General features: G+C 38.4%; 1 protein-coding gene across 4 annotated transcripts in view; it reads right to left on the bottom strand.

Annotated features, from left to right (window-relative positions):
* Positions 1 to 2,383: 2,383 nt before the first annotated feature.
* frmpd3 (FERM and PDZ domain containing 3) overlaps positions 2,384 to 16,027 on the bottom strand; it is a 187,754-nt gene continuing 174,110 nt past the window's right edge. For 3 of the 4 annotated variants that reach the window (XM_047354050.1, XM_047354048.1, XM_047354049.1), the window contains 8 exons: positions 14,555 to 14,674; positions 12,624 to 12,760; positions 12,026 to 12,152; positions 11,601 to 11,690; positions 11,219 to 11,398; positions 10,234 to 10,369; positions 8,674 to 9,558; positions 2,384 to 8,091 (listed from right to left, as the gene is read on the bottom strand). In XM_047354050.1, coding sequence (XP_047210006.1) covers positions 5,276 to 8,091; positions 8,674 to 9,558; positions 10,234 to 10,369; positions 11,219 to 11,398; positions 11,601 to 11,690; positions 12,026 to 12,152; positions 12,624 to 12,760; positions 14,555 to 14,674 — 4,491 coding nt within the window. In that variant the 3' untranslated portion in view covers positions 2,384 to 5,275. The remainder of the gene's footprint in view (positions 8,092 to 8,673; positions 9,559 to 10,233; positions 10,370 to 11,218; positions 11,399 to 11,600; positions 11,691 to 12,025; positions 12,153 to 12,623; positions 12,761 to 14,554; positions 14,675 to 16,027) is intronic. The other variant, XM_047354051.1, reaches the window with a different exon arrangement.

Consider the following 16,027-nt stretch of genomic DNA (forward strand, 5'->3'; position numbering starts at 1 on the left):
GTCCCTGAAACAAATTTGAGGTTTAAAGCAGGCTTAGGATCGGAAGCAATACCCTGTGAATTGTTTAGCACATCATTTCAAAATTAAGAAAGTATGGCTAAATTGCAAACCTAACAACACATCGCAGCCCACCTAAACTAGCAGGTTGTGCATGCAAGGCATTAATCAGAGAAGCAGCCAAGAGGCCCATGCTAATTCTGGAGTAGCTGCAGAGATCTACAGCTAAGGTGGGGGTATTTATTTACAAGACATCATTAGTCCTACACTCCAGAAATCTGGGCTTTATGTAAGAGAGGAAAGAAAATAGCAATTGCTGAAAGAAAAACTTAAGAATTCCCGTTTACTTTTTGCTACAAGCCATATAGGGGACATAGCAAACACATGGAAGAAGGAATGGGGAAGCTGGTCATAGTTAATGGGAAAATTGGTGGAGCTAAATACAACCCTGGAAAAAAGAGGCAGCAAAATAGTTGAGAATTTAGTGGAGATTGACCTTTCAGCAAGGCAATAACCCTAAAATGTACAGCCAGAGATACCAAAAAGGGTTTGGATCATATTATAATAATGCTTTAGAATGGCCTAATTCCTGTCCATTGTTCATCATTCTCTATACTGCCATGAACTGAGAGGGTGGCGAACAAGAGAGAAGTGCATTCTGTAAAACTGTCACCTTCAAGCTTGACTGAAGTTTGCAGCGGCCCACATTGACAAGCCAAATGCTAAAATGTTTTATGGTCAAACAGCACAAGAATAGAGCTAGTTGGCTACAATGAGAAAATCTCTAGTAGCAATATTGTACCAGCTGTAAAGCATGGTGGTGGTAGCCTCATGTTTTAGGGCTGCTTTGCTGGCAGTGGCACTGGTACATAATTTGAATAGAATAACAGACTAAATGCCCATTTATATATTTAGTGTTAAATACACAGATGCATACAGTTTTGTGCCTATTTTAGTCCATCACCAGAAAGAGTGCAACCTAAATGCAACAAATGGAGTAATACAACCTGTATTCATGGGGGCAGTGTGATGCAGTATAACTCACATGCAATCAGTGAAAGAAATAAAAATGGTTTAACTTCTCCATCCACATGCTGCCATGTATTTAATGGCCTCACAGACCACCTCTGTGTAGTTTATACTTTGTTCTGAGAATTATAACACTTTTCATCATCATCTCCATGTTTGCTATTTTCTTTTACATTTGAAAGCTAACTCAGAATTGACCTATAGTTGCTACATTGCCAAACAGCCATGCCAACTTAATAAACACACTGAAAGCATGAGGGAAGAAGGATTGACAACATTAGAATTGGGGGGGACCTGTTTATATGCATAAAGCGACCATAAAAGGCTCTTAATCCCTATTTCTTGCATAAAACTTTGCCATAATTGGGTGTTCCAGTGTACAAACAACTGTTACTCAGTGGGATTCGATTCCAGGTTCCTCCTGCCAAATGTTGATATGCCCCTGAGCAAAGCACTTAACCCCAAGTTGCCTACCTATCTGTGCAAATGAAAGTGTGTGTGTTTGTAATGCAACTGGGTGAATGTGACTCTAATGTAAAGTGCTTTGAGTGGCCAGTTTACCTGAAAACATTATTAGTTGGGGGTGTATAAATCTGAGCATGTGCAGACTATTTTCACTTTTTGTAGATTAGAGAAAAAAACAGTAAATTTGAGCTTCTACACCCAACACCTCTGTTTAAAAATGATTGAAGCTGTGTTGTATAGTCATCTCATTGTAGAAAAACAATCATAAGAACCCTAAATAATACTGACATTAAGGCTTCTGATGACTGTGGGTGTACCCTCTGACTGCAGCTGTGAAGTCATTTTTATAAAAAAATGCATATAAAAATTTAACATCTTTTTTTTTGTTTTATTCTCCATTTTTATTGTCACAGTATGATTTTACTTTTAATTGTAAATGTTTATTTCATCTTGTAGCATCAACATTTCTACTGTGAATGATTACACAAAAATGCAAACATTTTGATAAAGTTTCGATCTAATTTAAAAAACTGTGAGAGTTATTTATCAATACCTGTACACCCGATTACTGTTACCGAGTAGTCTCCTTATGAAATTGACAGTATTTGTACTGGACTGTATGTTTTTTGGCAAAGATGATTGTGTTGACTCAAAAACTGGTTTTGAAATCTTAAGCAATAAGACAAACAATTAAATATGTATACCTGTGGTTTTAGATTTCAGTTTACAATATGAAGTCAACATCAGCCTTTGCCAGAGGAAAATAAGGTATGTTGTATCCTTGTAATTAATATTTCATATAAAGTATATATATAGTTTACGGTTGGTCTAACAAAAATCACCCTCTAAATTAAGTTTTGACCATTCAATGGCATTTCCAAATTACTTGAAATAGTTTATTTAATATTCTTTATTGCTCTTAAAACATGAATTAACTTGGTACACAGACAAAAGACCACAGTGACGACAAGATCATTGACAGTGAATAAAGACAGGAATGAATAAGTGCATAAAAGAAAAACAAAATACCTAGTCATGGTGGGCATCATTATGTGAATGAAACACAGACTTATCAACGTATCAACGCAATGCTGGTCATTTCACCCCTTTGCCATTTTGTACATTGAAGTTTTGGCCTTTTTGTACTCATCTTTATCAGTATGAAAAGTAGCCATCTGCCCCTGGAGGTTACGTAACAGTCATACATCAACTCATACTCTCCTTGGGGACATTTTAGCAACCATAAATTTAAAATAGTTTTCTTTTATCTACAATCAGTCTGCTATAATGAAATGTTATGTGACTCCTATAAATAATACCTACTAGCAGAAGGTTGCTCAAAGTTATTTTGCTTTGACTAAAGAGAGTCAACTGGCCCAAACTGGGATGCAACCACGTTAAATGGAAAATAGGGTAGTTTGTAAATGTTCTTAAGGTATATTAAATGTAATGTTAAGTAGGATTTTGGCATATTTTGATTATTTACTGTCATTAAAAATGTAAACAATGATTTACCAAGAGCATTATTTAATACACAATAGTTAAGTCATGTTTGGAGGTACGAACTGGAGAAGGGACGAATTGACCTGGATCCCATTTAGCAATGCAAAAGAAACAATGATAACAGAAAATGTTTCTTGTAATGCTGAAATGTTCTCAGGCTGATGAGGAAACATAGTCTGATATTTTTGTTTATAAAAATAAACATGTCCCATGCTTTATACTGATATTCTTCAAAATATATGTTTTTGCTATTATTCTCTATGTTACATTAACACTATAAATAATTACCTCACAGACATATCCTATTTACAAAATAGTGAAGGGATTAAATCAATCGTATTATTATAAGTAATGATCTAAAAGTCTGTCATATTCTCTTAAATATTTTATTATACTATTTACATCTGTGGTGTAAAATTCTACATTTCCATACTGGATACCATTTGCAAATTGTGAACATGGTTCCTCTTTCAGTTTTGTCTGCTTTTCCCATTTAAAAAAATCTGTACATTATCGTCACCTCCAGCTCCAACATATGTGTCCCTGAATGTTGCAAGAGAGGAAAAAAAAATTTACAGTGAGAAAAAACATTACATAATGGTTATGAAAATGCAACATTAGCAGTAGAGGAAACACTGTTAAAAGAGAGCTTGTGTGTTCTAAAACCAATTTTAGTTTCAGTGCCAGGTTAACTAGATTTTGTTGTTTTCAATGAAAGAAACATTGTGAAAGGGATATTTCATATTTTCTTTTATCTTTTTCTTCCATAGACTTATCTTTTCCCACCAGACTGCCAAACCGTTAATGAGAATAAGTTTGTGGAATTGTTGAAATAATAAATTTTTATTATTTCTTCTTGTTTTTACTGTTGCAGCAGAAATGTCACCAATGATTTTGTTTTATAGCACTTTCTTTTAACAGTCTATCCACTATACATTATAGGCCAGCACATGTATAAAGCCTCTGTAGTTAATTTCCAGCAATAACAAGATAATCTGACACAAATAAAGATTTCAGACAGGAAATGGTGTGTTAGTTTTATTAAAATACATAGAAAACTACTTTGTGTGTTTAAATATTTGCTAGATTGCACAATGTGTAACAGCACATAGAAAGCACATTTTCTTATGTAGTATCTGAAAATATGAATAAAAATTAAAGAATATTTCAAAACCTGTCAGCATTAGCATTAAGGAGATAAATTGTTATAACATTGACTCAAGTAAGGTTTTCAGCAGCAGGATGAATCAAAAACACATATGTAAACAATAAAGGATACATTTTAAGTTCAGAAATAATTTTGAGGCTGTGCAAAATCCTAGTCACAGGCTTACTCACTTGCCAGTGAAGGTTTTTGTTTATAGGATTGACTTTCAATGAGATGCAAGTGAGCCATGAATTGATAAAGGTGTAAAGTACACCGTTTGTGTTAAGGATTTTACTGTGGCAAAGTCATTTCTATAGCTGAGTGAGGTAATTACACTCATTACTGTTCAGTGGATAAAACTGCGAATTGGGTCTCTGCTACATTGTCTGCTCCTAAACATTTGTGTTTCATAACTGTTTTTTTTATAATGAGAGAATGGGGCCCCCGATAGTTATTATAGTGTGTTTTATACTTTTCGTTCAGTACAGTTTCCAACTCTTTCACTTGCATTTTGGCCCATATTTGTATGTCACACATTGCCAGCATGGCCAACAGAGATCATTTTTGCATTACAACAGGTAACATATTTCACAAACACATCACCACCTAACCAACCAACCCTTTGGACTATTCAGTTTACAGAAGTTGCTACGTGACAAGATCTCAGAACTATTTTTGTGCAACGCATACATGTACTTCTGATGTATTATCAATTTTATCATTATATTACTTCAGTATATTTTAAATTAATTTATATTTTATTTTCTTCACAAACTTTATAGTATTTGTTATATAGACACAACTAAAATATACATATATATATAAAATATTTTACTAGAACGCTTCATATATATATATATATATATATATATACTGTATTGTGAATGGTCATATGAGGTGATTAGCCCTGTATCACCCAGTCTGCTGCAGAGTTCTTACTCGATTGTGCATTAGTTTGGTGTATCTCTATTTTTTCAAAACAAGGCTACCTCAGGGCCTGTAAACATGGGATGAAATAGTTGCATTGCAATTTTTACTGTGGATGATTCATTGCAGATTTAATAAAAATTGTAAACGCTAAATAAATAATAAATTTGGATTGAGTAGCCCCCGATGTGCCTGCCAGATTTATTCCTACTGGGCAGGCAGAGTTTTGATGGGTCTTGTAAGTGAGCTCATGTTATTAATATTGGAGCAAACTTGAGGGCTCATTGTCTTTGTTGGTAAACTGCTTGAGTGCCCCATGGACTCTTCTGCTGCACGAAGAAGCAAAGTGTAGTTGATAGCAACTTCCTCAACTTTCCTCAAAAGCTGTAGCCTTTGGGCTTCTGTGCGGACTCCTCGGACCAGTTTGATAAAGGTCTGAGTTAGTTCACACAACACCTGGAAGCTATCTGAAACAACAGCGAGCATTCGGGTTGGGCTTTTTTCAACACTTGCCACCCGCCGACATGAGGCCCTGAACTCTTTGAAACGCACTGCCAGTTCCTGTTTGTACTCTGCAATCTGTGAGGACTGAAGACGAGCTTCACCTTCAGCCTGTGGGCTGTTAGCACACTGTCGAAGGATAGCTAACAACTCATTAGCATCCAGCTGAGCATTTAGAAACCCATCAGGTAAACTGAAACTTTTCCCCTGTAGAGCCTGTACACGTGCAAGGCTCCCCTCCAGTGTGCCACAGGTTCTTAGGTCAATATCCTGTGTCCGTGGTTCCTCTTCCTCTTCCTCCTCTTCTTCTCCACTGCAGTCCTCTGCATTTAGGACCTGGAGTGTTTTGCTTACAACAGGAAAGGTACGAGAGTCCACCTCCATGCCTGGAAGGACCTGTAGAGGTATGGAGTATGAGAGTTCATCTTTCTCACTGCTTTCATCTGCAGCTTCACACTTCCTATAACAGAAACAGAATGAGCAGCATTTGTCTTTGTCATCACTGTCTTCACTGGGCAATGTGAGCAAAACCTCAGTGGTCTCTTCTTTAGTATCACGTAGCAGTTCCTCTCCCTGAATGAAAAATAGACCCTTTTTCCCTTTCCCCTCTGCCTGGTGAGACTGAGTGCGAACCGGCTCTATAGGAGTGGGTAGCCGCAACCCTGTGGCCCTTACTCTTTCCATTTCTTTCTCCAGACTTTTGGCTTTCGGCTTCACCTCAGCATACACAGGTGTGCTTGAACTATTGTCCAGCTCTCCAATACTGTATCGTCTCTGAAGCTTTGTGTATTGTGGAGCTCCCATGCAGTCGGTTCGAGAAGTACAAGTGGGCAAGCAAGAGTTCTGGTCTCCCCTTGGCTCTCTTGACTCAAGACTGGTAGACCGTATTCTTGTCGTCTTGATTTCTAAAGTTTGAGGTCTCCTTGTGGCACCATGGGCATGGGGGGTTTTGGAAACAGTTGGAGGGGTCTTTGAGACAGTTCTCTCTCTGCTTCGATTTTTTGTCTCTGTAGTGGTGCCAACTGGTGTGTCAGGTAGTCGCATACCCCTGCACATTCGTTTACAGTCACAACTGCGTCGCTGCTCTCTAGAGATCCCTGGAGCTTTAAGGACAGGACTGGTACGGAGTTGGCAGGCGCAAGGAGTGCCTGATGGCACAGGAGAAGATCCTTGGGGTATAAATTCTCCTTGTGATGACTTGGGCTTCAGCAGTTCCTCTAAAAACTCTAGCTCATACTGACGAACCTTTTGTAGCTGTGCTCTTCGTTCATCTGTCTCTCTTCTCATTCTTGCAGGAAATGTTGCTGAAAGAAGATTTCTAAAGCTCAAGAAAGGAGCATTGCGCTGCGACTTCTTAGCACTGCTCTGCTTCTTTGAGTCTCTAGCTGGAAGAGTGGAGACTTTTTCCACATTGGGACTTGGGGTTGTGAGATCATCTAAAATAGGTAAGGATTTTATGGAGCATTTCTGATTCTGTGACTCTGTGTGGGATTTTCCCTGGGCTCCCTCAGTCTTGGTTTCAGATGTTTCCTTCCTTTCTACCTTTACAGGCAAATTAGGGGATAACTTGCTTTGTATTTGAGGGCTTGGTTTTGCCAAAGTAGGATCTGTCCCTACTCTTGCTGCATTTTCTTTGCTATTTGCCAATTGGAGACCCTTGGCTCGAAGACGTTCATCGTCTGTGGGGGATGATGACTGAAATACTACTATCTTTTGAACCTGGGGGTCATTTAGCCTTAGTTGAGGTGCAAGCTCCTGTTGCACTGGACATGTGCAGAAAAGGTCATCCACTGGCAGATGTTCTGCAGAGCTTGAAGGCTTCATGGTCTCATTGGAGGCAGTCTTGGCTTCTTGGCACATATTAATGGGGGAGATCTTGGCAGAGACACTTGTGTCCACAGGCAAAATTTTAGGTAAGGCTTTGTGTATTGGGTCTATAGTAAGAGGTCCTGCTGTCTTAACCTTCATACCATCAGAGAGATTTTGAGATTGTGTTACTTCTGAAGAGTTTGATATATTTTGAGCTGCATTGACTTGACCTGTCGATGACATATCAACTTTCTTAGGTTCGTCTGGTGGCTTAGAATCAGGGTCAATAGTGCTTCCTTTGGTAGACTCAGAGATAGCTTTTAATTCTGCTTTATGTTGAGTCTGAGAACTGTCTTTATTGCCAGCTTGTTCAGTTACAACCCTAAGTATTGCTGAATCTTGGGCGGGGCTTACTTTAAAGGGAACAGTTTTGCTAAGGAATACTTGCTTAGGTGGGCAGCCAGCACGGATCTGACCCACAGTAAAGGCCCCGGTCCCTATGGTCTTTGCAGTGCAGCCAGGGATTGCCATGGGGAAGTCACGGCGGCAGAGGATACGTTCCTTGTTGATATGGTGAGCTAGGAGATATGCTTGGTTCTGGTTTTGCTTCATTGCTGACACCATCTCAGAAACATCTGTTAACTCAGAGGAGTTGGTCTCATGACCTGAATCCAGTGATGACTCAGGTGTAATGGCAGCTAAGACAATCAACCCTGAGGAGGACACCAACAAAGTACAAAGTTAGCATAATCAAAGAATTAATGTTAATACAGAAATATATGGATGAGGGTCACAAATGGAATAAATGATTTTGGAGTAGCTTTATCTTCAACCAGTTGTTCTTGACCAAATTTATAGGCAGTGTGCAGACTCACATGCACCAGTGGGACTGCTTCATATGAGAAATTAAACCATTACAGCTTTCGCATGCAGATTAGAGGTTTTTCTTAAATTGGAAAATTTCAATCAATTTTCTGCCTTTGTACATAAACAAAATCACCCTGATAAATGATCCTTCTTTGTATGTTTCATTACAACATACAATGTTTGATGAAGATCTTTATTATTTATATTAATCTTATATTATCTTAGAAATGTTCAGTAAGGTTTTCAGTTTAACGTTCCTACTATAGTAATTTTGGACCCAAGTAAAAAAAAAAAAGATAACTACAAATGTTCTGTGCATGCAGGAAACAGTACATCAGTAATACCATGTATTTTCAATTTGCTATCTGTCTGATTAGAAATTATGCTGTAAGTGAAATATGAGCAGTAGTATGACTGAGGCTGTTGACCTGCAGTCTGTGTTGGTTGTTGAGGGTGATGCGGGTAGTCCTCAGAGGCTGCCAAAGCCTCAAGCGCCTGTAAGGTCGACACCAGAGCATCGTCAAGCTCCTGGGCATGATCTCGAACTGTTCTTGTTGAGACGTTATCAATCAGTGTCACAGGCACATCTTCTTTAGCTTGCGTCAGCTTTCCTGTGGCAACCTCAACACTAGCGCTTGTTCTTGCCTTCTTTGCTTTTTTTGGATCATCCTCATCAGAACTGTTATCCCTGAAGCCAGGTGGTGGGGCAGCAATGGCAGGTGTTGGTGGTTGCAGCTTTTCACCTCCACTATCTGCTTCCTCCTCTTCTTCATTCCCAGGAGGTGGGAGGGCCATGAGGTCTACAGCCCCTCCATCTCGAGAGGCACAAGCACTAGAGCAATGTCTCCCCGAGCTCCCACTGCTGTTTGCTGCCGTTGCATGACCCCCAGCCCTTAACCTGGCTTTGCAGGAGTCACAGAAGTACCGGGAGGTTTTCTTTGATTGAGCAATTGTTTGGGCCCTTACTCGAAATCCAGTGTTTTCCACAGCTGGGCTCTCTAAAACCCCAGCTATTTCCTCTGTACTCTCCTGTGTGGGATCTGATTTAGTACGGGGTCGACCAGGGGGCTCATGAGAAATAAAGTTCTCGTTGATATCAAGTTCTGCCTCTGGGTGCACTTGGAGCTCCTGAAATTGCTGTTGTTCTCTAAGGTGGACGTGACACAAGCCTAGGTGTTGAGGTTCTGCAGGAACCATGGGTCTTGAACTTCCTGACTCTCTGTGTGAACTTTCCCTCTCTTCCCCTCGCCGCCCTCCAGTTTGCAATCCGGTTGCCCCAGCTCGCGGGTGGGGATGGTGGGAACTCCTGTAATCTAAGGATAGAATGGTCAGAGCAGTGGAGAGTTTGAGGTGTTAAGAACTAGTCGGGATAGAGAAGATCCAGATGGACAAGCAAAGGCAACAGCTGGTGGTCAGATGGGGATTATTTATTTCAAAGATGAATGTTAAAGGCTGAAATTTGTTTGAGGTTGGAGGGTTAGATTTTGGTGTAATGTAATGATAACATGATAAGAATCTTCTTTAATGTAGACTACAGACTGATGCAGCAGATGGCTGAAGATCTGTTCATGATTGAACACAAAAAGATTACAGCAAAAAGCAGAGTTCATGTTTCTCTATCTTGGGAAAAGCAAAATGGCATTCCAGTCCAATGAGTTAGAATGATAATGGGAGAAGAGACAGCAGAGGGCGCCATGAGATGGGAAAACCAGGTTGTCAAAATGACTTCATTCAGTGAAAAAACAGTTTCCATCAATGTCCACGAGACCTGCAGATAATTGCTGACAGTATCTAATATTATCTAACATTATTATTTATTATTATATTATTATTTTTGCTATTTCAATTCACAATTTGCTCTTCAACTTTCAAGAAATACTTTTTTTATTAACAATTACACATCTGGTCAATCTTTGTTTAATACATTTACTGTATATATATATATATTTGATTAATACTGCTTTCAATAAAACAATTTTTATATTTACCTGGCTTGATCAGCTGAGACTGACCAAAGTTACGAACGTAGATGGTTCGTTTAGGGTCCACAAATAGCTTATAGTAGCCAGAGATGAGGCACGCAAAGTTACTGGCATCAGGCCATTCCATGAGTAAAACCAGAGGCTGCAAGGTTGTGGAAGAAAGAGAAATGTAGAGGGATTATTTTACTATAACGTGGTCAGAGGAAAGTTACAAAAGTAAAGACCTATGGTTCTCAAACTGTTGGCAGTCTTTAGTGGCACTCAGATAAAAGTTTGGTACAGATTATATAGCTAATAGACCCGTATTGTCAAAACTACTGAGATGTTCAAGTACATTGATCTTTGGTTCATCAGAAATTTATCAAGTGAATAAGTGCTGTGGAGAAAATCTGGAAATTATATCAAATCCAACCTATTCCAAATTTGAAAACCAGTGGGATTTCTTATATTCCCAGTAACAAATCAAACCTTAATTAACCATACAAGTTAACAACAATGTGTCTGTTGCTACATATTCACTAACGGATATTGTAAAGCCCCATGTGTGTAAGAGATTTGATGCAAAAACAAATTCTCAAAAGAGCAAAAGAACATCCTCTCAAGCTGGAAATGCACATTTGCCACTTATAATTTTGAGGTTGCTCTTGGTGAGGAACCTCCATCCTTTGAATCCTAGATACCTTTCTGTTAATATTTTATACTTTAAACTTTTGGATTAAAAACGATCTTGTTACACCCTTCAAGCACTGCCCCAGAATATGATTGTTGTTTTATGTTTGTTTGTTCTTATAATGAAATAAAAAAATTGGAAAAGCCCGAGTCCAGCTGTAGTACTGTTTGAAAACGTCTTCCAGAATATTGGCTAAACATTTGAGAATCACTGCTCTAAAGCAATTGTTTGTAAATTTTAGTGTTACTACTATGAAAGAAAAACATTTTACATAATTAAACTTAATTGTAGTGTAGACCTTCACAGGCTGCTTTGTATTACCTTGCCCTCATGAATTGATACTTCAACACGAGCCACTCCTTGACTCTCTCTGTAAAGCTGGATCTTGGAAATCCTACTGAACTCGGCCAGAACTGTTGTGAGGTTGTTCTTTAGATCAATTACATGACTGATGCCATGTCGAGGCCCCACCAGTAGTGTTGTAGCAGACTGTTTTTCATCCTGAGTGCAAAAGGTTATATAGCAGGTTGTTACACATTCTATGGTTGGATCAAGTCCTTGAAATGTTATTTATAATAAAACTCCCTATGGGTGTACACATGGTAGTCAAATGGGCTTAAAGCCTTTTAAAGAAAAAGCTACTGAGCAAAGAAAGAATTCATTCATTTATATTCTTGAATACAAATATTTAAACATATATTACCAGCCCCACAGTGTGAAACAGTATTCCACCAAAAGGTGGAAGGTCGTTGAGTATTCGCATGTATTGCAGCTTTCCCTGGAGTGGAGGAACCTGTCAGCATAATGATAATGAGAAAAAGTTAATCTGTAAAAGTAAAATCATCCTGCTGCACTTCCTAAATGCTCTTGGGGGCACTATTGAGCCAGGATGCTGGTTAATGAAATCTTATGCAACTAGTAAATGTATAGGAGTGAAGAACTTGCCCTAAAGACTTGCTATCAAGCAATCATACCCACATAAACAAAAAACGTTATTTCCTGCAAAGAATCAGTAATGTACTAAGAAATTATGTTAATTGCAATCATGTATGTGTCACCTTGGTATTTGTCATTTTGAAACTACATAGAATTGTTACAATGAATCTAAAAGTTTTTTTTAACAGTCACCTTATTCCCTGACGGTGGTGGATGTTGGTATGTCTTCAGTAGCTGAGACAGGGATTTACACACATTCTTCTCCTTCACTGTGGGAAGTAGAGTAAGCGGAAGAAAAGGTTCTAGCCCCCACTCTTTTCTGTGAGTAAGACAAGAGAGAAGAAAATGGTAGATTTCAAAACACAAAGGAGAAAATATTGTACAAGATAGATGGCACGTCTAAATGGACACAAAGCGTTTTCATCCCATGGGAAAGGAACGGTGAAGGTAAGTACCATCCTCCTCAACCCCTGGCTTTTTATTGTAATCCGAAGTCTGTTACAAGCACAGCGAATCCGATCTGCGACTGAGATTATGATAGCAGTAACAAATTACTGGCTAAATTGAGATTTGGAAAAATAAATGGGGAAATTTAGTGAGATGTAATTTTACAAAGCAATGGATTTTGTGATGGATAACTACCTAGGGAAAATCATTCTTGAATAATTAGAACTTTTAATACTTTTTAGAATTAATTATTAATCATTTAGACGTTGAATGAGCAGACTTTACTGTGGGGCTCATTGGTATGCTACTCAGAGACATTAATGGAGTTGCTTTGAGGACTTACTCAACATGTTTGAGAGAGATCTTCTGATTAGGCCTTGCAGAGGACACAGTGATGTAGATATGGAGCGCGGCCAGTCGTAACGTGACGTCAGATTTCCAGTCCATGCTAAAGCGCTCCTTTATAACATCATTGCGACTCTGTGAGAAGATAATGACACATTTCAAGGAACTCCCTTAGAAATTAGAGCCCCCTCTTACAACCCTGGAATGAAATATTCAAATTGAACTTCTGAATTTCTTTTTAAAACTAAAGGGCCAGTTTAGTTTTTTTCAGCTGGGTCTGTTGGGCTTTAAAGACAGCCAGTTTCTTACCTGTGGTAGAAAACTCTTAGCATTTTCTCTTTGATGAAACAGAGATTAGTTTTAGGGCTATTAGCTGACATGAAAGTGCACATCTGTAACTCTCAACTTTAATCTCACAGTAGATTATGTGAATGCTACTTTAAATCATTTAATACCATGTGTATTAAATGATTATTGAAATATACTCACCAGCCACTCTATTAGTTATACCTTTCTAGTACTGAGTGTGACCGAATTATTTATTCATATGTTTTTTGTTTTGCAGCACTAGGGGCCTTCATGTTTTTTTTTCAAATTTTCCGACAGTTGGCAGACAGGAAATATGGGGAGAGAGAAGGGGAAGACATTCGGCATGGGTCTCAGGGTCCGGGATTTAAACCCGGGACGGCCGCTTCAAACTACCTTGATTTTATGCAGCAAATATTTAACAAGGTGTTCGAAACATTCCTCTGAGATGTTCATAGCATCACACAGTTGCTGCAGATTTGCTGGCTGTGCATCCATGATATGAAACCCCTGTTCCACCACATCCCAAAGGAGGACTTTGAATTGAGATTTGAAGACTGTGGCTGCCATTGGAATACAGTGAACTCATTTTCATGTTAAAGAAACCAATTTGAGATGATTTGAGCTTTGTGATATGCTGCTGTATCTTCCATGAAGCATCCATCAGAAGATGGGTATACAATACTTGGATAGGCTGAGCTGTTTAGTCTTCAGCTGGTAATAAAAGGCTAAATTTGTTCAAAGAAAATATTCCCTATTCATTGCCCTGCCACTCTGCCAGTCTGAAGTGTTGATAAAATAAAGGATGGATCCATGCTTTCATGCTGTTTGTGCCAAATTCTGACCCTACTATCTGAATGTTTTAGCTGAATTTGAGACTCGTCGCACCGGGCAATATTTTTTTTCCCAATCTGTTATTGTCTAATTTTGGTAGATCTGTGTGAACTGAAGCCTAAATTTCCTGTTCCTTGCTTATAGTGGAGGCACCTAATGATCTTCTGCTGCTGCGGCCCATGTGCTTTAGGGTCCGATGTTTTTTTTTTTTTGTCTTCAGAGTAGATATTCTTCATAACTTAGTTGTTATATGGGCTTAAGTTGTCTTTTTATCATGTGAATCCAGTCTGCCCATTGTTCTCAGCCATCAACAGAGCATTTTCATGCACACACCTTACTAATAAAGTGGCTGGTAGGTGTAGTTACATAGAACATGGGGAACTTTATTTTCTCTGTTTCATCAAAGCAAAGACAGTAATAGATTTACCTACTGCTGGTAAAAAAAATTATCTGGCCATAACCTTTTTAGAGAATCCCATTTAAAAAAAAATTAAATATCCTCTTAATGAATGTGTGTGAGAATATGTGCATTTATTAAAGCATTTAAAAGAGCTCACAACAAAACTTATGAGTTTAAGGGCTTATCTTATAATGATCATTCGTTTATTTCTGTCTTCAACATTATTCCAATGTAACAAAGGTATACATAATCCAATAGCAAACTGAAAAAAGGAACTTAAAAGCATTGACTCCCACTTGGCACCCACTGCACATCAAAGAGACAAGTGTTGAACAGTGCCATGAGACTGGTGCTATCTCTTCAAATCCCCCAATAATCCAGCGCTTTACCTGTATATAGAGGTACTCAAATGCAGCAGGGTCCCTTCTTAACAGGTCTGCAGGGTCCTTGGGGAAGAAGCACGCACGGAACAGACACTTCATCCCCTGGAAATAGGTTCTGTGCACCACCTGGTGGAACAGGACTTCGTCAGTTAGATAACGACAACATCTTCAGTCACATAACACCACATAATGTTTTCAAGTGAGAAGGCCTGATTTTTGAATGCAGTGTCTTTATCTTTGCAAGGTCACAGTGAGATATTTCTGTGCTGTATTCTGAATTAATCATGTAGGGAACTCTAAAGGGATGTAAAGCCATAAATTAATCAGCAAGCTGCGTATGACTGCAATTATATGCGATACTCCAACACAAAGGAGTCGATAATTGTGATGGGAAAAGGCCAGAAAGGGCTTTTAAATTTTGTTTTACAAATAAAATTGCTGGCCATTCTTTCCAAAATAGCTCAAGCTCAGTCAGATTGAATCAAGAACACTTGTGAACATAATTTTTTAAGTCTTGCCTCATATTTCCAATTAGATGTAGGACTGGACTTTGGCTAGATAATTTTAACACATGAATATACTTTTGATTTACATCTGTACAATACATGGTATCACAAAACTATCACAATTTTAATGTGTGCAGCATTGCAAACTCATGGAGGTAATATTTGGTAGGCTGGGATATTTCAGGTTTCACATATTAAAACTCTGCTTGCCAGCAATGCATTTGGTCAGTTGTAGAGACTTTCACTGTCCTTTATAGCCATATCTGAGATAGATCTTAGTAACCAATAGGGGTTTAACTGCACACAAAAATCACGGTTGGGTACGTATTTGGGTTTTAAAGTCATGGTTCGGTATGTTTTCGATAAGTTTCAATCAAGAAAAATAGATACAAATTTATTATTTTTTTTAACTTTGGTCAGAAGTAAAAAAATAATTATTCAATTTCTAAAATTAACGTTATTATGTTATAAAATTTAAAAAAGAGGAAAGTATAGAACTGACTGAATTCTATTGATTTGGTTGGATTTGAATAAAGTAGTAGGAGCAGGCATAGCCAATGCCTGGATAGATAGATTATACAACAATATACACACAACCCTGGGCATCATCTTCATCAGACTGTCGTACAACAACAGTGTCTACAGGAGATCCTAGCTGTCCACAACAATAGGCATTTACAACAGCTCTTTGAAGAAACCTGCATAATACGAGTTACAACAGAGTTATTTGTCTATTTAGAAAACCTAGTTTGCCAGCTGTATCTGAATGCAGCATGCGCAGCTGTTGGGAAAATCCCCACTCATCAATGCAGATTCCGACCTGTATTTTACATTATGTATGGAGTTTGGGCTCATTGGATGATACAGGATACCATTTGCCCATCAGCTGATGTTTTTCCAGGATCCTACCAGTGATATTTACATTCAGCTTGATGTTGATTTATGTCAGTAATTAAGCTACTGTACCGTATCA

The sequence above is a fragment of the Girardinichthys multiradiatus genome, chromosome 23 (genome assembly GCF_021462225.1).
Source record: "Girardinichthys multiradiatus isolate DD_20200921_A chromosome 23, DD_fGirMul_XY1, whole genome shotgun sequence".
NCBI classification, from domain to species: domain Eukaryota; kingdom Metazoa; phylum Chordata; class Actinopteri; order Cyprinodontiformes; family Goodeidae; genus Girardinichthys; species Girardinichthys multiradiatus.